At 46.4% G+C, this 27,029-nt stretch overlaps 1 protein-coding gene across 1 annotated transcript; it reads right to left on the reverse strand.

The window, feature by feature from the left end:
- Positions 1–21,626: 21,626 nt before the first annotated feature.
- Irx6 (iroquois homeobox 6) lies at positions 21,627–26,875 on the reverse strand. The gene is made up of 6 exons (XM_052166426.1): positions 26,831–26,875; positions 25,645–25,893; positions 24,892–25,001; positions 24,429–24,733; positions 23,111–23,722; positions 21,627–21,775 (listed from the first exon to the last, which is right to left on the reverse strand). Exons 1-6 carry the CDS (start codon positions 26,873–26,875, stop codon positions 21,627–21,629), a joined length of 1,470 nt encoding a protein of 489 aa, XP_052022386.1.
- Positions 26,876–27,029: the final 154 nt, after the last annotated feature.

Here is a 27,029-nt window from a genome sequence, read left to right on the forward strand (position 1 = left end):
GATAAGGAGAAAGGGGGCAGCCTTGTCTGGTCCCTGATTTCAGTGGGATTGCTTCAAGTTTCTCTCCATTTAGTTTGATGCTGGCTACCGGTTTGCTGTATATTGCTTTTACTATGTTTAGGTATGGGCCTTGAATTCCTGTTCTCTCCAAGACTTTAAGCATGAAGGGATGCTGAATTTTGTCAAATGCTTTTTCAGCATCCAATGAAATGACCATGTGGTTTTGTTCTTTGAGTTTGTTTATGTAGTGAATTGTATTGATGGATTTCCGTATATTGAACCAACCCTGCATTCCTGGGATAAAGCCTACTTGATCATGGTGGATGATCGTTTTGATGTGTTCTTGGATTCGGTTGGCAAGAATTTTATTGAGTATTTTTGCATCGATGTTCATAAGGGAAATTGGTCTGAAGTTCTCTTTCTTTGTTGGATCTTTGTGTGGCTTTGGTATCAGCGTAATTGTGGCTTCATAGAAGGAATTGGGTAGTGTTCCTTCTGTTTCTATTTTGTGGAATAGTTTGAAGAGTATTGGTGTTAACTCTTCTTTGAAGGTCTGGTAGAATTCTGCACTGAAGCCATCTGGTCCTGTGCTTTTTTTGGTTGGAAGACTTTCTATGACTCCTTCTATTTCTTTAGGCATTATGGGACTGTTTAGATGGTCTAGTTGGTCCTGATTTAATTTTGGTATTTGGTATCTGTCAAGGAAATTGTCCATTTCCTCCAGATTCTCCAGTTGTGTTGAGTATAGGCTCTTGTAGTAGGATCTGATGATTTTTTGGATTTCCTCAGTTTCCGTTGTTATATCTCCCTTTTCATTTCTAAGTTTGTTAATTTGGATACTTTCTCTGTGCCCTTTGGTCATTCTGGCTAAGGGTTTATCTATCTTGTTGATTTTCTCAAAGAACCAGCTCCTGGTATTGTTGATTTTTTGTATGGTTCTCTTTGTTTCTACTTGATTGATTTCGGCCCTGAGTTTGATGATTTCCTGCCTTCTACTCCTCCTGGGCGAAATAGCTTCTTTTTGTTCCAGGGCTTTCAGGTGTGTCATTAAGCTGGTAATGTATGCTCTCTCCATTTTCTTTTTGGAGGCACTCAGGGCTATGAGTTTTCCTCTTAGCACTGCTTTCATTGTGTCCCATAGATTTGGGTATGTTGTGTTTTCATTTTCATTGTGTTCTAAAAAGTCTTTAATTTCTTTCTTTATTTCTTCCTTGACCAAGGTATCATTGAGTAGAGTATTGTTCAGTTTCCACGTGTATGTGGGCTTTCTGTTGTTTCTGTTGCTATTGAAGACCACTTTTACTCCATAGTGATCAGATAGGAGGCATGGGATTAGTTCAATCTTCTTATATTTGTTGAGGTCTGTCTTGCGGTCTCAGATTTGATTTCTGGTCATCGCCCTTCTGACCCTTCCCCAACATTATGGCTGAGGTGGCCTAATTACCTCTGACTCATGAACTGCTTTCAGAGAGAAGACTGGGAGGAGAAATGTGCACAGAGAGTAATTCTCTAATATTAGGGTAAATTCTGAAATAATAATAATAATAATAATAATAATAATGAAGAAGAAGAAGAAGAAGAAGAAGAAGAAGAAGAAGAAGAAGAAGAAGAAGAAGAAGAAGAAGAACTTCAGAGGATATAATTACTTAATCCACTGAAATAACTGACCTTGGCCTGGTCTCCTGGCTCCTGCAGAAGAGCAACAAGAGGCTATTAAGTCATCAAGGTGACGGTGACCCAAGAGTACAGATGGCCAAAGTCTTATGATGGGCTGTGTCCCTATAATGCCTTCTAACTCAAAACTACCGTAGGTCAAAAATGTGCTTAATGTACCTAACCTATGGCTTCTAGGCCAAGAAACACAGCACACAGGGATGTGTGTCTGACTGGGGATGAGGGGTTTCAGCACAGCCATTATCAGCATCAAGAGAGAATCAGAGTGCATGGATATCACAGGCTGAGGTCAAAGTTCAAAGTGCAGAGGGCCTTTACTAGTGCATATTGTTTTCTTACTGTGATAGAGTGAAAAAAAAAAAACTAACCCTCTTAATTCCAACCAACTTAATTCTGAGGCCATCTGTCTGTAGTCAATATTTGTAAGTACCTTCTCAGGGTGGACTCTGGGAAGCACGTGCCTCTGGATGGTGGAAGTTGGAGGCTACTCACAAGGATCTATCTAAGAGCTCTGGGAGTGAATGTGGATGCGGGCTCAACAAGGGGCAGGGGGCTGGTCCAAAGAGATAAGGACTGTTCCCATCCTCCCAGAGAGCTAGATGAAGGTGAATATTAAGAGAACCGATGCTATATGGACCTCAACTGTTTGGATGTCACCTCTTAAGAACCCTGAAGTCAAGAAGGGGAAGAATCAACAGCTGATTGTCAAAGCCACAACGTCACATTATTTCAAAGATGACAGAAAAGGATAAGCTCCCGTTTTTATTGTGTCATCACACATTTTAAGCTTTGGAGTACTTTACATCTGTTGAAATTGTTGCTCATGTTAATTACTCAAAAGCTTAAAGAAAAGGGGGTTTTCCTGTTTTGTAACACTCAGGCAATGAGGAAGAGAAGGTTTGGTATAAAGAGACAAAGTCAAGCATTCACTGATGAGCACATTTAGCATCAAGTAACAGAAACTCAACTGGAAATGGCTTAAAACCTGTGAATCCTAGTGCAGGACTATATGGGACTAGAGAGTAACTCTGGAGGCATGGACTTACAGTGTTCACTCAGAACATGGACCCTCATGACCTCTTGACCTCAGGGCTTCCAATGACCTTTGCGGAAGTGGGCCACACCAGGTGCTAGGCGTGCGAGATCTTATACATACCTCTCTTTTAGCAGGAAAGAAACAGATAGTTCCCAGACAGCCCCGAGGAAGTTCTGTTGTATGTCACGGAGGCTACTTAGTGGACAAGAAAGTTTAGGAAGCAGTCAATGACAGAGCAGAAGAGGCTAGACCAGGGACAACACAACTGTGAGCTGCTTTGCAAGCTACAAGGCATGAAATTCACAGAGTACTGCTACCTTCCCCCAAGCCATCATTCCAGACTCCAATGACGTCACTTCAGCAGTACTTGCCAAGGATCAAGTCTTTGGCCAGGGACTCCTTCCTTGGCCATGTGAAGGAAGTGTAATTGCTAAAGTGGCAGCGTCCCTCAATCACAGCTAAGAGCCTTGCTTTTATGGCTGTTACTGCACTAGGATTCCAATTAGCTCTTACTCTTCAGAGATGGAGGTGGTGACAGAGTGGCCTACTGTGTCACATTATAGTCCAAAATATTCCACGCACTGGCAAAGACAGTCAATCCTTTGTCAAAGGTACTCAGAGGGACGTCTCTGGGGACGGACTCAAAGTCTCCTGGGGCTTTCTTTTTCTCACCGGGAAGAGAGGCACCAATATGTATTAAATATAATCACCTTAATGAAACTGGGCTTTTAAAAATAAGATGTGAAGCCAAGCTTCCATGGGGTCGAAGTTCTCATCTAATAAGGCAACAGACTCCTTTGTTGTTGTGTCTCTCTGGGTTCAGGCCAGAAAACTCAGGTTCCTCTCTTCCTGCCTGACTCCTGTGCTTTTCTCCTGGCTTCTGCTCTGAAGTGGAGCAGCTGGTGTCTCTTCTACCTTTCCTGATGGGAACACCTCCACTGCATCTCTCTTATCTGCCCCTCCAGAACCTTTTCTGCCATTCTTTGTTCTGTTCTATATCCTTCACGGCTAACCTCTACAGACTGCATGGCCAGAGCCCTTTGGATATCTATTGGAAAGAACTATCTATTGAAAGGAGATTGGCAGATAAGAGAGACAGACACCTTGGGTCGCTGTCATTCTTCCCGTGAGTGTATTTGGTAGTGGTTCCTTCCTCTAACCCAGTCTCATCAGAGACAATCAACTTCATCTCTCAACTCCCACTAGTAATCCCTATTCAGCTCCTCTGGCCTAATAGGTAAACAGGCATCTGGGTAAACGGTTGCCATGGCAGCCATTCTGTGGGTGCTATTCTACACCCCTGAACTCACACCTCTATAACCTTTCAGTGGTGTCCCCTGTTTCCTGCACTCCACTGTCCATTTGAGAAGTTGTCCTCTTGAGTGAACCAGAGGCATCTTTGATCCAGGGTGCCTGCTTTTCCGTAAGTCCCATGGATACTCTGCCTCTGGAGAGCTGATCAAGAGAGAGCAGCTACAAGTCTGGCATCTGCAGAAGCCTGGTCCTCTGGCCACACAGCCAGCAAAGCTGAAGAGCATCTCTAGATCCGCCCAGGACAGTGCTCTCCCAGGTTTAACTCCATAGCTACCCACCTCATCCTCTGATACTTACAGATATTATTTTTTTTAGCCTGTTGTATTTTTCTCCACTGAGCTGCTACAGATCTCTGTTGCCTACTTCAGAACCTTCACTGTTGTAACATCCCAAGCAGGTCCACCAGTCCTTGCCTTCCTCAGATATCCAGATGGCCCGAAGGCCCTTGCTTGTCCACTCTGGGAAACATCGATCTTTCTGCCTGCCTCCAGTCATCGAGCTTGCTGGTCATTGTATTCATAACTCTCTCCTATGGTTCATGTGCAAATCCTCATCTCTGATAGTAGCTTTGCTTGGTCTTCTAAGGGACTTTCCTTTTGGGGCGTGGCTATCCTTTGCCCATGCTTCCTCTGATGGTTGATTTAGGATTCCACACCTTTCAGATACACCTTCAAATGTCAAACACCACAAGGACAGCAACTGTGCCCTGTTAGCTCAAAGACCATCCTTTTCCTCTTCATTGACTGTTGGGAGAGTTCACTGAAAACAAGCAAGCAAGCAAGCAAGCTCCTGGGTACGGCATTTCTCTTTGCGTGCTATGTTCTAATCTATCCTGCCCTACAGCTGGTAGATACAAATAATTATGCTGACTCATCACAACTCTAGGGGTAGTTTGATAAAAAGGAAACAAAACAAGCAAAACCAATTGTTTATGTTTTAGGCCTAGGGTAGTTTAGAGATCTTTTCTTGTTTGTTTTGATAAAATGAGATGTCTTTTGCTCAGGCTGACTTCTGGCTGTATAAGCTGAAAATGACCTTGAGCTCCTTGATCCCCCTGCCTTCAATACCCTAGAGCTGGGGCTTCAGCTTATAATCCCTTCTAGTGTGTTTGGAGAGTGTGGAAATAAGATTTCAGCAGACACAACTGAATGAGAGATCCTAAAGTGGGCTCACCCAAGACTCAAGGTAAACCCTAAATCTGACCAATGCTGACAGAAGAAGCTGAAGAAGTTGTGAAGACAGAGACTGGCGTGATCCTGGGAGAAGACCTCTGCTTAGTCACGGTTTCTATTCCTGCACAAACATCACGACCAAGAAGCAAGTTGGGGAGGAAAGGGTTTATTGAGCTTACACTTCCATGTTGCTGTTCATCACCAAAAGCAGTCAGGACTGGAGCTCAAGCAGGTCAGGAAGCAGGAGCTGATGCAGAGATCACGGAGGGATGTTTCTTACTGGCTCACTTGCTTTGGCTTGCTCAGCCTGCTCTCTTATAGAACCCAAGACTACCAGCCCAGAGATGGTACCACCCACAAGGGGCCCTCACGCCTTGATCACTAATTGAGAAAATGCTTAACAACTGGATCTCACGGAGGCACTTCCCCAAGGGAGGCTCCGTTCTCTGTGATAACGCCAGCCTGGGTCAAGTTGACACACTAAACCATCCAGTACACCTTCCAACACTGGAGCCATCGAAGCTGGGAGGGCAAAGGAAGATCTTCCCAGAGACTGCAGAAGCCTGACTCTCTCAGTGCCTTGATAGGGATTCTTGCCTCCACGGGCAATGTCTTAGCCAGCATTTGTAGTCCTACACAAAACATCATGACCAAGAAGCAAGTTGGGGAGGAAAGGATTTATTAAGCTTACACTTTCCACATTGCTGTTGATCACCAAAGGAAATCAGGACTGGAGCTCAAGCAGGTCAGGAAGCAGGAGCTGATGCAGAGGCCATGGAGGGATGCTTCTTACTGGCTTGCTTCCAGTGGCTTGTTCAACCCGCTCTCTTATAGAATCCAAGACTACCAGCCCAGAGGTGGTACCGCCCACAAGGGGTCCTCCCCCCTTGATCACTAATTGAGAAAATGCTGGATCTCATGGAGGCACTTCCCCAATTGAAGCTCCTTTCTCTGTGATAACTCCAGCCTGTGTCAAGTTGACACATAAAACCAGCCAGTACAGCCAAGAAAGAATAAACTTAAGTTGCCAAGCTTTTGATCGTTTGTCACAGTACTAGGGAACCTCACCAAGGCTTGGAAGGGAGGTTGTAAGCTACATTCCATTAGGGACTAAATGTGATAAAGGGTTAGACTCTAGGTCTCCCAACTCCTGGCTCCCTACAGGTGTTTCCCATGTTGCATTCTTCCATAGGATTCTCTCCAACAGTCAGAAAGAGGGGTGACTATCCAGGGCTTAGCATGCCTCCTATTCTCAAGCTTCAGGACAAAAGAATCCATGGTCTGTTGGTCACACTTCCAGTTCCTCACCAGTTTTATTCTACTTCCTCCCATGTAACCCCTGTGGGTGCTGGCTGCAGGTGGTGATGCAGGGCAAACCTGATATAACCCATTCTTGAACAGACTATAGTCTAATCTCATTGGGGCAGAGTAAGGGAAAGAATGTATTTGCAAGCCTGCAGTTCAGGCAAAATCATGTACACATTTAACGGGAGCAAAGGCACTAGGGTGAATTTGAAGGTATACACAGCACACACTGCCACCACTCCTGGTCCTCCACACATTGCCGTGTTTCCAGGAATCAGTGAGGGAGAGACGTATCATTCCTTCTTGTAAATGATAAGAGTTCTGCCTGTGCCTTGTGTTTAAACAATCATCCCAAGAATGGGGCTGGCGTTCAATAATACATATTTTGTCTTACAACCCTACCCCTAAATACCTAAATATAAAACAACTATACCATCCAATATGAAACCAACCAACCAGCCCCAAACCAATCAAACAACCAATTAAAAAAATCACCTAGCTTTATCAGAATTTATTGGAACACATAAACATATACATTACAAAAGCAGTGGCTGGCTTTCTAAGACTCTCTTGAGCTTAAACTGGCCTCAATGTTATGGGTGTGTCACCAAGCTCAGGTTAAATGTATGCCACATACATTTTGGCATCTATGTAAGTTACCTATAATTATTTAGGCAGACTTTTGGGCTAGTCCCCAATGACTGAGCTGGGCTGCCTTAATCACATGGGTTAAGGGACTGCCCCTGGGAAGGCAGTTCATCTTACCCATACTAAAGAGACAGGTAGAATAATTAGGTCTTTAATGAGACACTGTACTTTTCCTTCCCAGAATCCTCTGCCCCCACAGCACAAAAGCTTATGCACGCAGCTATAAGGAGAGTGATAAGTCTGCTCATTTTCTGAATTACTCAGCAAAGTATGAATTTTTTCCTTTTACCTTTCTGGTTTCTTTTCAAAGCTGCCTTCCTTAACACATCGGGCTTTCCCCATAAAATATTAGGCCTCCTTCCTCTTCCTCTGACACTTCCCTCCCGGCCAAACCACTGCTCGTCTGCCACGCCCATGTCTGAACTCCATGTCGGCTGGCTTCCATGGTGTGGCTTCTCTCCTCTCTCCCCAATTTGCCTTCCCTTGGGCAGAGTTTGAGAATTTTCAGCTTCCTTGTTCCATGGTTTTTCTTTTGAACTCGAATAAAACTTTCTACAAATACGTAGGGACCACTAGTTTTAGTGTATTTCTCCCAAAAATATTTGTGCAGCCGGCTACAAAATGAAAGGGTGAAAAGATTTGAATGTAATACACCTGGCTGTTGAAAGTGAGAAATACACTCAGAACTCTCGCCCGAGGGGACAACTGGTTAAGAAGAGTGTGGTTGATTGAGTACATGCATCCCACAGTGTTTCCCAGCTTCCCTTGCAACTAAAGAAAGTCATGTGGTTAAATTCTGGCCAATGAAAAATGAGCAAAGGGTGCGTGCCAATTCCAGGATTGGTTCACTAGCACAGGGCACCATTTTGTTTTTTCTCCTTCCTCTGGACCCTAGAAAGCTATGCGTGGAGTACTAGGGTGTAGATGCAAAGAGCAAAACTTTGACCCTGTCCTAGGAGAGAACAGGACAGGTTGGGAACATAGGATTAAATGAGAGCAAAGAATAGATTTCTGTTGTTTTTAATCTTTGCAATTTGGGATTTCCACGCTAGAAACCAGTTTTATGCAGCCTACATTGGCTTTAGAGTTGTTTTTATTTTTAAGTAAAAATACTGTTCATGTATTATTTGTTCAGTTAAAGATTTTTTTTTCAAGGAAAGATGGAATACTTTCTTAGAAAGGAAACTATCTTAGAAGAGGAAAATACACGGGCTCCTTTGAGTGATGGTGACGCTCCTCCCGGTCCCTGGAGCTCTTCGAGGAAACCACCCAGACAAATGGCTCTCAGTGGCTGTTGGAGGAAATGAGGGTAGAGAGACGAGATGAGCCTCCTGATTCCGGCACTCGGAAGTCAATCGTTTTGCTTTCTGTGCCCAGTTTCCTCTCTTGCTGGAAAATTTCATGGATAGCTGCAAAGCCACCATGTTTGAAGAACAGGACCCTTTGACCTGTCCGAGGAGCACCAAGAAGAGCTGGACTGAGGGACAATTTGAGGTGTGATGTGTGTAGGGTCCCGAGCTGGTTGCACAGGAAGCTGGGGGTAGGGTGGGGTGGGGGAAGGTGAGCTTTCAGAGTGCCCCAAATGGGGACAATGTGGCCAGCCAAGTTGTTGCGATTTCCTCTGGTTAGACTAACTTTGGGACAAGGACTTCACTGGGAGGGAAAAGCCATCTGAAACCAACGCTCCCATTGGCTACGGGGCACAGTGTCTTACTCCTTGGGGCCATCTGAAATAGCTTTTCTAGAGACCCAGAGATTTCCCACACACACACAAACGATTTAAATGTTTTCTAAACATTTGACAAAAACTGTACCTTATAAGTATCTACAATAATTACTAACTTGGCTAATTTATTGTCAAAAATACATTGCCCCAGGCTACTTTTCTTGTTGCTGTGAAAAAATACAAGACTAAAGCAACTTAAAAGGTAAAGGTTTATTTTGGCTCACGTTTAAAAGGGAGTATAGTCCATGATGGCCTGGAAGGCACAGCAGTCAGAGTTTGAGGTAGCTGGTTACTCAGTCTGTGGTCAGGAAGCAGGGTCAACGAATGCACGTGTTGAGCCCACTTCATTGTATTTAGACCAGGGTCTCACCCTGTGGAATGGTGCCTCCCACCGCTAACGTGCATCTTCCCACTCCCATTACCCTCATCTAGACAATCCTCACAGGCATGCTTAGAGGATAACCTAATCTAGACAATCCTTTCCATGAGTGCCTGGAGGCTGGTCTCCTAGGTAACTGTAGAGCCTATCAAGTTGGCAATATCAACCATTGTATACATGTTTAAATATTTAAACACTTTTAAGTAAAAAAAAAACTATATAAGTGAAGATGGTCTGCTATTAATATTTTTTTCCTGATGATTTCTCCTGAGGTCCTTCCTTTGCTTTTGTTTCTTCTATGTATTCACTGGACTCAACATTTTTGTAGGGCTTCTGCAGCAGTGTTACCAGGAGGGCTGTTTTATAAGTTCCTGTCTTAGTTAGGGTGGTACTTCTATGAACAGATACCATGACCAAGACTAGTCTTATAAGTACAACATTTAATTGGGGCTGGCTTACAGGTTCTGAGGTGCAGTCCATTATCATCAAGGCAGGAAGCATGGCAGCATCCAGGCAGGTATGGTGCCAGAGGAGCTGAGAATTCTACATCTTCATCTGAAGGCTGCTAGTGGAAGACTGGCTTCCAGGGAGCTAGGATGAGGGTCTTAAAGCCCACATCCACAGTGACACACCTACTCCAACAAGGCCACATTTTCTAATAGCGTGACTCCCTGGGCTGAGCATATACAAACCATAACAGTTCTCTGCCCTCTGAAGCCTGTGTAAGGATTCATGTTAAAGATTTGAAAGCAACAAAACCACAAAGATGACTAAGTAAGGGGCACCTGGATTGTATTGCTCTCTTGCTTTGGGAGGGCAGTGAGTGATCGAGTCTCTGGGGATAAGAAAGCCTGCAAACACGCAGTGAGAAGACCCAGGCAGAGGTAGGTGCAAATTAGCCTTTTCTGGAAATTTCTCTGCCTATTTGCATTTAGCGATGATGAATGGTGACAGAAAGTTTGCTAGTGTCTCACTGACATTCCAAAATTAACAAGGACCCAGCCTATGTCAGAGAGGTGAGGCCCAGAGTCACTTTAGGAAATGAGCTCTCATGGCCATCGTTTGCTTGCTCCACTAACCCCTCAGAGGAAAGCTGTTTGAACCGAAAGCTGAGACTGTGCTACAGCTTGGGGGCTGTGAGTACAGGAACCAGCAAGCAGCGGGTTCTAGGAAAACTCAGCCAGGAGGAAGTCTGTGTCTTCAGGACGCCAGGGAGGGTTTTATAGACTTGCTGTGTTTTTTGACCCTGGGGTTCTTATTTCCAGTTCATGGAATTTGACGTCCTAAAGTGGGGGTTATGTTGGTAATGGTGCCTAGAGACAGCTTCTTGTTGATTCTAGCGGACTAGCACAGGGAGGTGGATATGATCCTTTGGGATGTGAGATGGATATACTGGGCTTCCTTACTTTCTGACTTTTAAATAAACGTTTCCTGTAAGTCCATGTTGCTAATATGCCATCGGACGTGCGCACAATCTGTAAGTAAGCACACCTGTATTTGGAGTGCATCTTTGAGAAATGTTTATCTATTAGAAGGATACACCTGAGCTTTCTTGTTAAGGATCTGATGAAAACTCAGGATGCTTTCTTCCAGAACACTAAATGTGTTTGATGCACAGTTCTGCAGACCAGTAAGAAGTTAAAGAGGTTCCTTAAATCACTGTGGATCCCCCAGAAACCCTTTTGTCTTCTTATATCCTCATTTGGGAATTATTCTAACATGTCTTCAGGCTATTCCAGCATTTGGTCAGGCAGAGGGGTCCACAGCTGGGAAGCCTGACAGCACAGTCATTACACTGACAGGATCTGCAGTGTCCAAAGTATTGAACTCTATACAGTGGACTACGTTCTATCAGCTGCTTACTAGGAAAGCCTGAGCAGGTACTACCAGCCATCTCTAATTGTTCACACTTTCATATACAGTCACACACACACACACACACACACACACAGAGAGAGAGAGAGAGAGAGAGAGAGAGAGAGAGAGTAGAGAGTAAGAAACAGACAATGAAGCACATGCAGAAATATTTTTATATGCTTTTATTATAAAGCACAGTCCTGTGGAAAATCTGGAAAGACAGAAACACATAAACAAGAACCATTAAAATGGAATGCCATTCTCCCAGGATAACTGTGCCATTGTCTCGGGATAACTGCGATTCCCATTCTCCCAGGGTAACCGCCATTCCCATTTTGTTATGTGACCTTAGCACCTACCTCTATCTACATGTATACTGATATAAAGTTTACTTTTAACACTGATTAGAAAAAGGTAGGGTCCAGTGTACCCCAAAATACTCATGCTTAAAGTTTCTAAAACTACATCAATTCTCAATGATCTTTATAGCATTTTAAAGAGTTTTTTCCTTTGTTTGAAGAAAAGTAAGAGAGGTAATTGCAGTTCACTGCATGTCAAGACTTAGTCACGGAGCCTCCCAAGTGGGGCATCTTGAATTCTGGGACAGGAGTTTAGGCTCTTCCCATTCGGCTGTCTCCGACTCTCCTCTGCACCACTCTTACCTCAGCCCTTCCCCTCTTTCCCTTCCCTGGCTTCCTATCTTCCCCCTCATTCATTTGCTCTTCCTGCAGGGATGTTTTGGAGGTGTGCCTTGTCCTGGTCAGGACGATAGTCATAATAATATGACATTCTGCAATATCCACTTAAGAAAGCAATTCTACTTAGAGAATAACATGCAAAAAATGACTATTACTGTGTTGGGACAACAGTGACATTTACTTCAACTTTTGCACTGGAGACACAGTGGGCAGACAGGAGTCTATGCACCCCAGTCTCCTTCCTCTCCCTCTTTCATTGTCACTTTCCAGTATTGATGCCAACACATGTAAGAAAATGGTGGGAATAAGCAAAACTAATTTCCTTCCTTTGTGTCTTACTTCTCCAGAAAGATCCCTGCACATAGCCATCTCCCCTGATGCTCAGTATTCTGCAGACTGTCAGATTAGTGAAAGAGGCCATTCTCTCTGGATTTATGTATTGGCAAAGACATTTCATAAAAGATGATTAATGATAATTAACATTTTAACTTCAGGCCTTTTAATGGCACCCGACAGAAAGGTCAAGTGTCATATGTCAGATGTCACAGTTGTGGGATGGGGCTGTAGAGGAGCTGAAAACTAGTTGAGGTTGGTGTAGCGACAGCTTCTACTCGGTGCTGATGCTGTTTCTATTTTCCACAGCCAATGCCAGCTGTTTCCCAGATGAGGTGTGTAGGCTTCAGGTTCAAGGTGTGCTTGAGCTTTCTAAAAATGAAGCAACAACACCCTCATTGTTTCTGTGCCCCGTGTGTTGTGCACTGAAGCAAGTTCTTAAATATCCCTCATTAAGGGACTTCAATTCTGCTAGTTCCCAATCATGTTTACGCTACAGCCTGTTGGTTCTGAGCTGGTGAGCTACTCTCTAAGCAAGATCTGTCTTCACATCCTCATTTCGTGCTCTTGATCCAGTCTGGGCTCCTCTCCAATTGGCTACCATGTATCTCTTCTCCTTGCTTCCTGGTTGGTGAAAGTCTCCTGATCAACCTTTGGCAGAACTCACTCCTGTGAGAGCCTCACTTGTGACTCTGCCCCAGCTTCAGAGGTGCCAACCTATGTCATCACTAGAAATGAAAGGTTGAATTGTTCCTGAAAAGATCCAGAAGATGAATAGTCAAGAATGACATAAAATGGTCAATTCCCAGTACCAGATCTGGGTCCATGGGAGGTGACAAATTTGATTAGGAAAGAACTGTACTTAAAAGGAAGACAGTGCTAGTGTGAAAAAGGAAGAGGCCTGGGTGGTATGGGGTCTACAGAACAGTGCCTCAGTTGGTGGTTGTCTACCAGCATCAAGTAAACGGCCCACTAGAGGTAGAGTTGGCACCATATTTTAGGGGATAGACCCAGCCATATCAGGGGAAGGACATAGATGACATCAGTGGCTGCTTGTCACCTCTCCAGGGAGCCCATCCATATCTGGGAAAGTTAGCAGCAGTATTTGCTGATTGTGTCAGTTTTGAGCTGAATGCATACTTCCAATAGGCATCACCCCATGAGCTGCCTTCTAGTCTTACTTGGAAGACTAGAAGGTAGCTTTAGCTACTAGTCTTTACTTGGGAAGAAACAGGAGCTCACATAATATTTGAGGGTCCCTTGAGGCTCAAGGGGATTTGTATAGGAGAAGAGGCAGAAAGATTACAAAACCCAGATGTGGTAGGTGACTTCAAGGGATCACCGTTTATAGATGCAATAAGGCAGATGCACACATGAACTCTTGAGACTGTGGCAGCATGCACAAGACCTGCACGGACTGAAGGCAGACACAATCCCAGCACAGAAAGGAGAAGTGGGCACACTTTCCTACCCCATCCAAGAAACTGTTCTTAACTGATAGATGCTGGGAGAAGAAAGAGCAGGTTTTTTTTTAATGGAGTGGCATTGAAGGCCCTGGGCTCAGGAGTAGTTAGCTAGCAGTTGGAGCCTACAGGTGGTGGTAGTGGTGGTGGTGGTGGTGTGTGTATTTTCTTAGTTTTTTCTTTTTTTGAGAGAAAGATAGAAACTGAAATTAGGTGGATAGGAAGTAGGTAGAGATTCTGGAAGGAGGAGAAAGACTATGTATATTGATATATCTATGAAATATGTATAAAATTCTCAAAGAATCAACAAAACATTTGTAAGAGAGAAAGAAAGAATGAGAGAAAGACAAATAGGCAAAGAAAGAAAAGAGAATGAGAGAAAGAAATGAGAGAGAATGAGAAAGGCAGAAAGAAAAAGAAAGAAAAGAAAGAGAAAGAAAAGAAAGAGAGAAAGAAAGAAAAGAGAGAAAGAAAAGAAAGAGAAAAAAGAAAGGAAGGGAGAAATACAGAGGAAGGAAGGAAGGAAGAAAAATAAAAAACAAAAAAGGAAAGAAAGAGAGAAAAAAGAGAGAGAAAGAAAGAGAGAGAAAGCTGACCGATTGAGGGACGTGCACCCCATCACCTAGAGCTACATGGTTATGAGGTGAGAATAGGACCCAGCTTGGTGCGAATGCTCACCCACATGCTCGCCCGCCTCCAGGCTCACTCAGGAGTGAGTTAGGGTGAGCTGGCTCTGCGCAGTGAGGACACATGAATGGGAAGATGCCATGAGACATGTTCAAATGCTCTGGAGGCGTTTAAAGATGCAAGAGTGAGCGCCCTTTACAAAACCGTAAAGGCAGCCCACGCTTGCACATGGCCTAAAGCCTGAAAGTGAAATGAAAAGTATCCTGGGCTGGTGAGCTCTGAAGCGCACACAGAGCCCACAAGAAACGGGGCTCCCTGGGATGCCTGGAGAACAATGGGAAGCAAAAGTGTCCCCCCACAGTAGACCAAGGAGCAGTCTCCACACACAGCGGTACTCTGACCTTGCATGGTGGAGCCAATGTCAATAGCTGTTGTCCCTCGTCGCTGCGCCGCCTGCTTGCTACTTAGAGATTCTCTTTATGCACTTAAAAGGCATCATTAGTACCAAGTGGCCATTAAAACAGTCCTGCTGTTCGGAACGATTTTCTGAAGCAAATGCAGAGGAAACGTGTTGAGGGTTGAAGTCATTAGCCGTGACCACAGAAGGACTGACCGTGGGCAGTTGGTGCCATTAATCTCACTAAGGGGAAATGTGAGTGATTCATAAAACCAGCTTGGTGAGGTCTTTCCCTAAATGGACACTGGAGTGAATGATCCCATGCCTTTGCCCTAGGTGAGAGGGGCACGTTTGGTTGAGACACCCACTTGGCACAATGAGTTGTATGGACACAGCAGAGACTCCGAGCATTGGCAGGGACAGCTGGCGTCTAGGAGGTGGGAGAGCTGTCAGAGCTTCTCTCTGCTTGAATGTTGACTGCAGGCCACACACAGTCCCGGTACTTGACATGTTAGTTCATCCTCACAGCAGTCCTGTGAGGCAGGTATTGTTACTTCCCATTCCAGAGGTGAAGGAATTGAGATCCAGAGAGGTCAGGTGATTTGCCCGAGGTTGCACAGCAGTGATAGAACTAAGCTTCAGACAGATCCAAGTTAATCTGGGCCTAAAAGCTGAGCTCTTGGGACAAAAGGGATAGTTAAGTCAGCACAGTGCTTGCCATGAAAACACAGGGACATGAGTCTCATCCCTAGTGTCCATGTAAAAAGCCAAAGGCATGGTAGAGGGTCCCCAGTATCCAGTGCTAGGTAAACAGAGACAAGTGAACTTCAGGGCTCTGGCCAGCCTAGCCTTCCTAGTGAGCTCCAAGTCTCAGTGAGAGATACGGTCTCAGAAACTAAGATGGATGTCTCTTGATACCCAAGGTTGACCTTTGACCTTTGCATAGGTATACCCATGCTTGCCACACTCCATCTTGCTATAAAGGATGGCTTTGGGGTGACCTTGGTCTGGCCTTAACTTTTCTCACCTTTACTCCCTTTTCTTTACATCTCTGTGGATTTTAACCCTGGGTCTTGAGCAGGCAAGGGAAGCACACCCTCCACCCCCTACGGAGCTACACCCCAGTCTCTGTAGCCCATTTAGTGTTAGTGTTCTGTTATGTCTTTTTTTGTTGCATCTTGGACAAAGGACTTATTTAAGAATCTGCTTCCTCCCTCATGGAGTAGAGGGGTTTCATGAAGTCACATGATGCTTGAATGCACATTCTTGCTCCCTGGTGTCACACCCAGGGGACACACCCAGTACTAGCCAGACCAGGCCATCCATACATGGGTGAGACAGGTTCCCTGCTTCAACTAGACTCTCTGTGCCTAGCTGGCTCACGGAGCTTCTTCCTGAGGACGCTTTTCGTGATGGGCCCTGGGTTAAAGTCTAGTAAAGACTTACTAGATGTTTGTGTCCACTAAATTTACCTGTTGAACCTCCCCTGCAACTATATTTAGTGACAAAACCCATGAAGAGATGACAAGGGTTAGAAGGGACTGATCTGATAAGGCTTTGTCCCTGTCAGAAGAGCGCAGGGAGCCGGGCCACTTCTCTATAGGATTGTAATGACAAGCAATAGTTGCAAGCCAGGAAGAGAGCCTAGAAAGAAAGGAAATCATTTGGTCTCTTGATTTTGGGGACTTTTCCTGATTCAAGAGCTGTGAGAAAAATGAACTTCTGTTGTCCAAGGTACAATATGTTCCCTCACTGCCAGGGAAAGCTATGTCTGAAGAGGCATTCAAATCTCAATTTTTATTGGCACTAGTCTGATGCAATTTTGGTAAAGAGTGAAGCGGTGATGTCAAATTTCCCACCTCTTGCACAGCTTGACCAATAGGATACAGTGGGACTGATGCTCAGGGACTTCTGAAAATGGGCCTTGCGCCTTCTAACCAAGGTCACTGGAGGCTGTTGCTGTGGAAACTCAGCTACTGCCATGTGAAGAGTTGTGAGCAGGTTAGGACCAGAGTCCTGTTTGGACCTCAGACTTGCAGCCAGAGAGCAGAGGACCACACCCTGCACCTGCCCCATGCAGATTTTGAAAAGGCTGGTACTGGGAGAAAGGAACATCGTGACATCCTGAATGTTGTTTACTTGTTCTCAAAATTAGTGCTCTCTCTCTCTCTCTCTCTCTCTCTGTGTGTGTGTGTGTGTGTGTGCACTGTAGAAATACTACTTAAGGGTTCTATAGTACAACACTACAGTGCTAAGGGTACTGCTAATAACATTAAAATGATGACTAAATGAAACAAATACCCCAGGCTGACTTTATGCACCACCAAGGCTGAAAAGATGACTGTGTCCTCAGTATCATCGTGGTCCTCCCCATTGTCATTGATTAAAACAAGTAATACTAAATCCTTATTTGGGTTACAGCTCTGGAGTCTGGGCAGTCCAAGAGAACAGTACTTAGATATGCTTCACATCTAGTAAGTACTTTTTGAAGCATCGTGTCACAGCCAGTAAGAGCAGGAGTGCAAGCTCCTTGCCTCCTCTTGTATAGTCACAAATGCCACCTTGGTAACTTACCCACCTCTTCTAACTCTAAGGACTTTTGCAGGCTTCCAAATTACACTGTTGACTTAAGGGACACCGTTTTCAAGTATCCTTTTCAGATTTGTTTGTTTGTTTACATGCATATGAGAGGGTGCATGGGAGAGGGCGCTTGATCACAGAGGTCACAAGAGGGTGATAGGCACCCTCCTTTGATACTACTCTCCACCTCTTCCTTTGAGACAAGATCGTTCCCAGAACCGGGTTCCCAGGTTTCCTCTGCCAGCCTGGGAGCCAGCAACCCTCAGTGCTCTCCCTGTCTCTGCCCCTTCAGAGTTCAGGTTACAAGCATGCACTGAACTTCCAGACTTGTTATTTGTGAGCTGGGATCTAAACTCCCATCCCCATGATTGCACAAGCAAATGCCCTTAGTAGCTAAACCATCTCTCCACCCTGGGGAGTCAATTTCTAGTAGATAAACTTTTGGGGGATACATCCCTATCACAGCATGGCTCTACGATAATACAGATTAACTCACTAAAGTATAAACAATACCACTGGTGATATGGGCTGGGTATGAGTAACATTACACGGAGTGACGTTTACGCTGGATTTTTAACTAAGGTAGCAATGGTCTGGGGTATACTCATGGGAACCATGTGGCATCTCAGTACAGCATATGATGTGTAGGGATCAGACCAAGGAGTCTGTCATATACTTCAATTCAAATATTTATTATGTCTTTCTCTGGGACCTTTCTGAGTCTCCCTCACTAGCTATTTTGAAACATACAATTAATTAATTTTAAGCATGGTTATCCTACTGTGCAGCAGACTGTAGAAATTAACTCCAGTTCTTCCTCCCAGCCTTATGCTCCCATAAATATGATTCAGACTTAAAATATATTTACAATATCCCAGCCATATAACTAGACTTTCCTCTTATTAGATCATAACAAAAATCATCCCATTTATTTTAATCTATATTCTGTCCTGTTGTTGATTACCTGTGCTCAAGATATCTTGCCTCCTGGGCACACCTTCTATGCCTGGCTCTATCCCAGAACCCTTTCTGCCTCCCAGAAGTCCTGCCTTCTATTCCACCCTTTCCTATAGGCCATAGGTTTTTTTTTTTTAATTGACAGGTGATGTCTCTATATAATAGACTACGAGAAACTGTTCCTCCTGTCCAAGTACAGCCCAGTTCTTTTAGCCATTTTCTCTTCATTACTTACTCCCCACCCCTTCCCCAGGCTCTGTAAATATGATTCTGTGTTCTACTTCTAAGCTTTTCAGATTTGAGAGAGATCCAGGAGGATCAAAAACAGTCTTTTACTGTGTGTATAATTTGACTTTCAAAGAACAGAAGGATGCTGATGGAATGGTCTTCTGCTCTATCACTGGGAGATGCCTGGTAGGCTTCACTTCCTATTCTGACCATTAAGGGCGGCACAGTCAACATGCAAGAGAGATACATGGAAAGAAATAGAAAAGATTAATCACTGAAAGCTCTGGGGACAAATCTAGTCATCAGGTAAGAGGCATTTTGGTCCAAGAAGAAAGAACTTTCTAGTATTCAGTTGTGAGTTAGGGTCAGGAAACGGCTGGGTGTTAGCCGGACCTTCACCTCACGCTGTGAAAGGATTCACTAGGCTAACAGCACATGTCCTATGCCTTGATGCTGAGTTTAGAGTCTGGCTACTTGAGTTTCAGTCTCAGGTCATTCAGAAATCCCTCCCACCACCATTGTCCGTATTAAAATGGGCACATATTCTAGTCCACCGCATCCTGTGTGAATCTCCAGTTACAAGCTGATTTTGACCCACACTGACCAGCGGTGTCTGAGACAGCAGGCCCCAGGGAAGGACTAGCAGTAAGATAAACAAAGGGCGCTCACTCTCAGGATGTAGTGTAGTCCAGGATGAACCAGAAGCCCTTTCCCACTGGATACTCCAGAGGAGAAAGGAGGGCAACCTCTTCCAGAGCACAAAATAATAGGTTCATAGACTCTATGAAACCCATGCTCTTGATAATTAAATAAAAGAAGTATAAAATGATAGAATGCATTAATAGGAGAGCTCTACCTTATTAAGAGCTCTAGCTTACTAAGGGTGTGTATGTGTGTGTGTGTGTGTGTGTGTGTGTGTGTTTGTATGTGTATGTGTTTGTATATCAATTCACACATTTACAGAATGTGGTAAGACTGTGTCTTTGCCCAACCCTAAATGAATATGCTGACGCCTTACTCCCAACAGGACAACATTGAAAGCGATGAAGCACTATATTAGTGCTTCCTTACTCCTGAACGAGTTAGAGATCTTACAAAAAACAAAACAACAAAACAAACAAAAACTCCCGGATAAATCTACTACCATGCAACGTGTGGCCTAGAAACCTGAAAACAGGTCCTGCTGGTGGTGGTTTGGATTCTCTCCGGCCTTAGGAACTAGGAGAAATAAATCTACTGTTTACCAGTCCCCCATCCCAGCGTGTTCTGTTAGAGCATTCAAACAGACCAAACACCGAGCCTGGTACCCAATAAAGGCTCTAGATGTTTGGTGACCACTAACAAGGTGACATAATTTCAGGTTATGTAAACACAGAGTCACCTAGAGCTTTCACGGCTTATATAATGATATCTGGCACACGAGGGAACAAACACGCAGAAGCGATCCTAACTTCATACTCAGCTGCCACCATACTCTCCAGGCTAGCCCCTGGCGCCACCCAGAAAAAAACGGAGGAGCATTTTAGCCGTCCATGGAGGTCTAAGATCATGTCACGGGATGGACACTTCCTCTGAAGAACTTTAAACAATGGCCAGCTGTCTGTGGATACCAGCAGGTTTCAGCGCCCCCACCCCCACTATTACATTTAATCAAAAGTGTATTCAAAATATGATTCTGGGAGATTATACTGGAGATTTGCAGGAGGCTCTCAGTGTAGGCAGAGGTAGTGGGAACAGATTGTGGCTGGGGGGCCTAAGGCTGGGATAATCTCAGGCTCAGACGTGCCATTCTCAGGCCTTGGGGTCACCATTAGCTCTGGAGGAGACCTTGAGCATCAGAAGGAGGCCTAACAAATCTCATCCCAGCCCGACTGCTTTCCCAGCATTCTCTATACCTAGATGGAGATAAAGACCCATTCCAACCTTGGATTTGGCACTCTCTCATCCGCAGTTTGGGCTTCCTAATGCTGACTCAGTGAGAAAAGGCCCCTCCACCCTCCTCTACAGGACTACACCCTATAAGAAGTATTGGCAGCCTCCCCTGCAGCCTCCTGGGGAGGGGTGGACCGTCTACCTGGACCATGGAGGGGGATGGTGGGGAGTGCCTTGAAAGAAACCTTCAGCTAATGCTCTTTATTACAAGCTTTAATCCTGCAAAGCCGACTGGAAATAATGTTTATCTTTTCGCAGTTTAATTTTCCGGACCCTAAGCCTCAGGTCAGCGAGGGCGACTGCAAAGTCCCTGGGGAAGCTGGGGGGTGGGGTGGGGTGGGGTGGAACCAGCTGTTGCCTAAGAACCAAACGGTAGGGTAGGAGGAGGTTTCCCCTAAGACATAAGATAGGAACCAGAAGAGAGCTTTGGACTGGAGCAGAAAGCTAGGATCGATCAAAGCACAGGCTCTCTCCTTGGGCTCCAGTTTCCTCATCTGAGGAGGCTCATAGGATTTTTTTCCAATTTTAAAATTATTATTATCACTATTATTATCATTATTTTCTTCACTATTATTATCATTATTTCTTTTGAGACAGGGTTTCTCTGTGTAGACCCAGCTGTCCTGGAACTCCCTCTGTAGACCAGGTTGGCCTTGAATTCACGGAGGTCAGCCTGCCTCTGCCTCCTGATGCTGAGATTAAAGGTGTGTGCCACCACCCGCCCCATTCCAAAGATTGTGTTTTGTTTTGATCTTGTCCTTCCCATTTTGTCTCTGCATCTTCTAAGGCCTTAAAATCACCTAGACGACGAGGATGCGTCCTTTCCACCTTCTGGAGGGTGCCAACCAACAGGGCCTCCTGGATGAGTGGTCCAGCCCTGGAGACTGCCTGCAGAGTGGCTTTCTCAAGTTCACACCAACTCTCCTTGATCATTACCATGACTACCCAGACTCCCTCCAGATAGGAAGGTGTGAGTTCACTCATTGCTGAAGTTGAGTTTTCTAGAGCTGGGACCCAGGCCCAGGCAACCTTATCCCACATTCTAGGTCATCTTCAAACCTCTCACCCACTTGGACAGACTCTCACGAAGGGACAAGGGGACAACGCCCTGCCCTGGTGCTCAGCTCCCATTGGTTGGCCTGTACCAGAAGGGACGGGCACTTACGATTAAGTAGAAAATATGCCCTCTGTGGCATATTTTCTTCCCAACCTGCCAAACTGCCTCCTTCGTTATTGGGTGTCAGGGAAGCAGTGGTAAGGGACTGTCGGGTTTCCTTTCATGGATGCCCTGCACACACGGTTACAGGCCCAGTACCACCAGGGAATAAAAGCTGCTTCTCAACAAATAGTCTGATGTCGCTTTGCTCTTCAGCTGCCGCTTGTTCAGATTGGGAGTGTGGGAGGTCACTATGTCCTGGGCATTGTGGGTGGCTTCCTCAGTTCCTCTCTCTGTGATTGACAGAACTGAGGTCTGCGGTCCACGACCCTGTCCCCAGAAGCCTTGGTGGCAGTTCCAAGCTCCAATGGCACCAGACCTCTCCCAGGGTCCTTGGCATTAATGGAATACACACCTTGGGTTCTGCTAAGTTATTTTTGAAGGTATAGCCTGGGAAGAGGAAGAGGAAAGAAGGAGACACAGACAGTCCTTGGAAACCATTTCAGCAAGAAAGTTACACAGTGAGTGGGCTGGGCAGGGGTGGGTGAGCAGGAAAGGATGTTGTTCAGGACCTCCATCCACAGGAGGAAGAGAGACTTGGTAAAAAAGCACCCTGTGAACACACACAGGGCTTTCTCCCAAGGTGTCCTGCCATCTCCCTTCCAAGTCTGATTAGGTGTGTTTCTGCCTGGCCAGCCCCAGCCCTGCGTGCAAGAATGCTAGGATGGTTCTGTGTGTTTGTCTTAGGCAAAGTGAGAGCTCCCAGTCACTGCCCAGGTCTGGAAACTTCTTAATAGGAAGGTGAATCCAGAAGCAGCCATTTCCAAAAGTCTTCTGCAATCTGCAGTTATTTCACTAACCTGCTGAGAGAGGAAAGTTTGATTAAAACCCGAAAGCCACTTGGCCATAATTTCTAGCAAATCAGAGGTCAGTTTGTGTCCGAGGCCAAGGTCTAGAGGCAATCTGCTTGTCGGAGGTAATGCCTGGACCAGTTATGTGTAAATTCACATAACAATGTAACCCAGTTTTCTAAGCCAAGAGCTAATCCTGAGAGAAATTACTACAAAGACCAGAATCGGATACTAGTAATTGCTAGAGGCTGCCTAGTGCTTAGGCACTGTCCCTTTGTAGAGGGAAAGTTTCCTTTTGCCAAGCTCTCGTCAAAGGCATATCAGAGGAAGGGGACATTAAATGAAGGGGGGGGGGGGTCAAACCTTTGGGCTATCCCCAAGGATAGTCTTGCTCTTGGCTTCCAAGTTGTAAAATGCAGAGTGTATCTGAGCTACCCAGGTCTTTTAGTGAGCCAGAAGGAGGCATCGACCACCAGCCCACAGAGTGCGTGGCTCAGTCCCTGAGACAGCGTCCTAAGCAGCCCTCTGCACATGCTCCATACAGCCAAGCAGAGGCCAACTAGCATTACCAAAGGGCAGACAGGGGACAAGGGGAGAGACGTGCCCTTGTACAACTTACAAGACGGTCGCACAGAGCTAGACTGCCCATCCTTTCAAAGACTATATGATTTTTCGGGAAATTGACAATGTGGCGGGCAGTCTCCTGTTAAATCTGGGGAAGGTGATGGGTGGGTATCTTTTGGACAAGTACTCTCAGCGCCGCTGGGGTCCTACTACCTTCAGCTCCTGATGGGTACTGGAACCGCGTTTCTGGCTCTCTCCGCCTCGGGTATGGTGCACAGTTCAGTGGCAGCCCCTGCAGGGCGAACGCGGAGTTTCCAAGAGCTTTGACTGCTTGAGAATCCTCTTCGTCTCTGTCTCCGGAGTCCCTGGGGACCAGGAGTCGCCTGATAGAACTGGGCTGTCTGGGAATCATGTGGCACTCTGGACTTTGTACCCTGGGCGGAGTTGAGGGAGCACCTTCCACAGCGCTGCCTGCCGCAGTGTGAGCTAAGGACCAAATGCGGGGTTTGTGGCCGCTTGGGTAGTGCACGATCATCGTGGGGCCACTTGGCTCTGCGGTAATGAAGTCAGCTTCCCCTGATTGCGGGGCCTCTGTAAAGGAGAAGCGGGTTAACCCCAGGCCGCACTCTCTGCTCTCCAAGCAGCCCTCCTGAGCTGCTGCAGCGCAGGGAGCAGGCAGGGGCTGCGTGTTCTTCCGAAAATCTGCCAGCCTCCGTGTTGCTGAGACCGCTGCCTCCTCTTCTGCTTCCTCCTCTTCCTCCTCTTCCTCCAGGTCTTCCAGGTCACTCAGCCTCAGCCCCCGGGCTTCCTGGCTGACAGTAGCGTCTGTAGGAAGCGAAGAGCTTGTGAGAAAAGCCTTACACCCTAGGGAAAATCGCGGCAGGGTCCTACCCAGAGAAGCTTTTAGCAAGATGCGCTCAGCACTTCAGCATTCTCTCGCCATTCTGTCGCTCTCCCTAGCTCCGAGGCTGTCTGCCAGCCCCAGGGGAAGAACCGCCTGCACTGCACTGCCCTGCCTGCCCCGCCTCTCAGATCTCCTGGACCCCAGTGTCCTAGTGTCTCGGTTATAAAAAGAGGAGGGACGGTTTTCTCTCAACTTCAGCACCCACGGGTGACTGGTGTCATGGTATTTAATCCAGTAAATATTTCTGTGTGCAGAGCATCATTTCCACATGAAGCATTTAGGAACTACAGCAGTAAAGCAAACGTCTTCCAGGGGGGAGATGGCCTTTTAGAGAGAGGGGTAGGCAGGGACAAAATGCAGAATAAGGGAAGTAAGCAAAACTGAACCCGAAGGGACTTGAGAGCTTAAGGGGGCGGGGGAGTATTTCTGAGAAGAAGCATTGGAGCTGGAGCGACCCCATTTCTCTGTGAGGCACTGGTGCAAAGGCCCTGGGGTTTGCACTGCAACCCAGGAAAAGGATATGTGGAGCATCTTTTATAAAACTATCTGTAGTAGCACAGGTGCCTTTGGATCTTATGTTTACTGTCTTAAGGAAGCCCACCAGGTGGGCTGGTGACTTGTCTGTACCTTTGGTGTCACCATTCAGGCATCCCAGAGAGTCTTCTCCACCCTCCACTTTCTTCTCCTCCCCGCCCTTGTTCTTGGGCGCCCACGTCATCTTGTTCTCCTTCTTGAGACGCCGGCGCGCGTTGGCGAACCAGGTGGACACCTGGGTGAGGGTCATCTTGGTGATGATGGCCAGCATGATCTTCTCGCCCTTGGTGGGGTACGGGTTCTTGCGGTGCTCGTGGAGCCACGCCTTCAGTGCGCTCGTGCTTTCCCGCGTGGCGTTCCTCCTGCGGCCAGTGCTGCTCAAGTCCACGCCACCATACCTGCGGGCAAACAGGGGCTCAGATTCCAGGCGAGCAACCAGAGGCCCCGCCAGCCAGAAAGATCGGGGGCCAGGGAATGCAGTTAGGCTCCAAGCCCATCATTCATAGGGTGAGGGATGTCCAAAGGAAAACAGCCACCACTGTCCCCGATTTCTTACCTGTCATATTGATATTGTCCCAGAGCTGTCTCATAGGGGTAATAGGCCCCTGGTTGGGTCAGGCTGGGAGTAAAACTTCCCGGAGCATCCTTAAACTCATACTGAGGATTCTGGTGGGAGAGGAGAAAGGGCTTCAGGACTACACAGGACAAGGATTCAGGTACCCGTGTGGCATCAGCACCCCAGCACTACCCCCTTGAAATGGCTGTGTAATGTTGGGCATAGCTTTTTAATTTCTATGCCTCAGTTTCTCCCTTACTGAGATTGAGGCAAGGAAGTCATTCATGCTGGCAGAGTACTTGGCAGGATCCTAGGAACAGAATAATCAGTGACTGAGTTTCAGCTGCTACAATGGCTCCAGCCTCTGGGTTTCTCATCACATACAGCCCTCCCCAGCGGCATCATGGGAGAAATATTCCCGACTCTCGGCATGCTTGTGATTTGGGTACATTAGCTCTGCACCTCAACTACATACCTGCAAGTCAAGAATAATGTTGATTTACCTACCTTAAAGAAGTCTAAGAAGTACAAATATTTTCTAAGCAGTGTGGAGTTCTCCAAATTGTAAAGTACTGGGGACTGGAATTGGCCCTTATTCACTATGCTATTTTCTCAGCATTGTCTTGTCGCATTTAGCTTGTCCCCAAAGTTACAGTCAAGCTCATCTGTGCTGATTGTCTATACTTCCAAGTCTCAGTGTTCACCAAACAGTCCCAGGCCAGTTCCAGGAACAGTCCCAGCTCCACTACTCACCAGTGTACTGCACAGTGTGGGTGGCTCTGGGCCATAGGTCAGGTACCCAGGGTAACTCTGGGCAGCTGCATAGGGTGCTCCATAGATGCCCAAGGCAGCGCCCAGCTCTGGCCGAGCACTGCCCAGCAGCCGACTGTCATAGGGTGTACAGCAAAGAGTAGAGACAGAGTTGGAGGCTGAGGCCGCATCTGACACGGACCGAGGGGCCGTTTCGCAGCAAGTGGCACTGGAGCTTGCAGACACCAGAAACTACAAGAACAGGAAAGGAGTCATTAGAAGCTGAAAATCCATCTACTGACTGCAGCCAGAGGAGATGCAAGAAAGCTACCTGATGTCTTCATGCCTTCATTCTAGGAACCGAATACCACCAGGTGCAGGGAGCACTGGCTTAGGGATTCCTTGATGGCAATTTACCCAAATTGCCCTTATAGATGCCCCCCCCCCAGGACATTGCTAAGGCACCACAGTCCCAGGGATCTTCTGGAAATAAGACCAAATCCTCATCCCCGGTCCCCAGGGGATTCTACAAAGGCAAAGTTAAAAGTTAGCCTTCACGACCATCACCAGCACGTCACTCCTGTCCCAGCTGTACAAAAAAGGAATCCACCCATGAGCAGAGTAAACTAGTCCAAGATCTCACAGCAGGTCAAAGGTCGACCTGACACTAAATCCCAAGGGGAATGAATATATATATAAAATCACTATTTTGGGGAAAATGGAAAACAGTGATGGGCATCCTCAGAATTCTCCAAGGAAACCCTCACCACTGCACAAAGCCCTGTTTTGGAAACTGGAGGGAAGCGGAAGTAGAGGGAGTTTAGAAAAGAGTGGGCTCTGGAATGGAGCAAAGGTCAACAAAAGAGCAGTGTTGTGCCAACGCTCTGGCCTGGAGCGCTTTGGTTTTCTCCTGACAGTACCCCAGTCAGTTCACGAATCTGTACAAGGGTAACTCCGGCTGCAAGTTCCCTCGGATCCCACCCACCTCACACAGAGAGCGCGTTTCAGGTGGCACTCAGAGAGTGACAGCTCTCAGACTGGCATCTGGATGTCAGCGGGTGCTGTGGCACATTTCCCTGTCCGTGCTTTCTGACTTCCCTTGGGCCAAGGAGAAGAGGAAACTCGGGGATCACTGGGCATCCCTCTAGCTAGCCTCTGCCACCCCACCCCCAAATTAGGTTCTACTCACCTGGGATGCACCGCCGTACGGGTGTCCAAAGGGTGGGAAGGCCATAGCAGGGGTTCTCCAGGGACTGGAGTCCCTCTTTCCTTTCGAGTTCCTTGGTGATCGGATGATCCCAGCAGCACAGCTTCTGGTCTCCTTACAGGGCTGCAGGATCTGACCGCCAGTTCCTTGGCTGGCGGGGAGAGACTGGAGGCAGAGTCAA

Source organism: Apodemus sylvaticus, chromosome 21, assembly GCF_947179515.1.
Source record: "Apodemus sylvaticus chromosome 21, mApoSyl1.1, whole genome shotgun sequence".
NCBI classification, from domain to species: Eukaryota; Metazoa; Chordata; class Mammalia; order Rodentia; family Muridae; genus Apodemus; species Apodemus sylvaticus.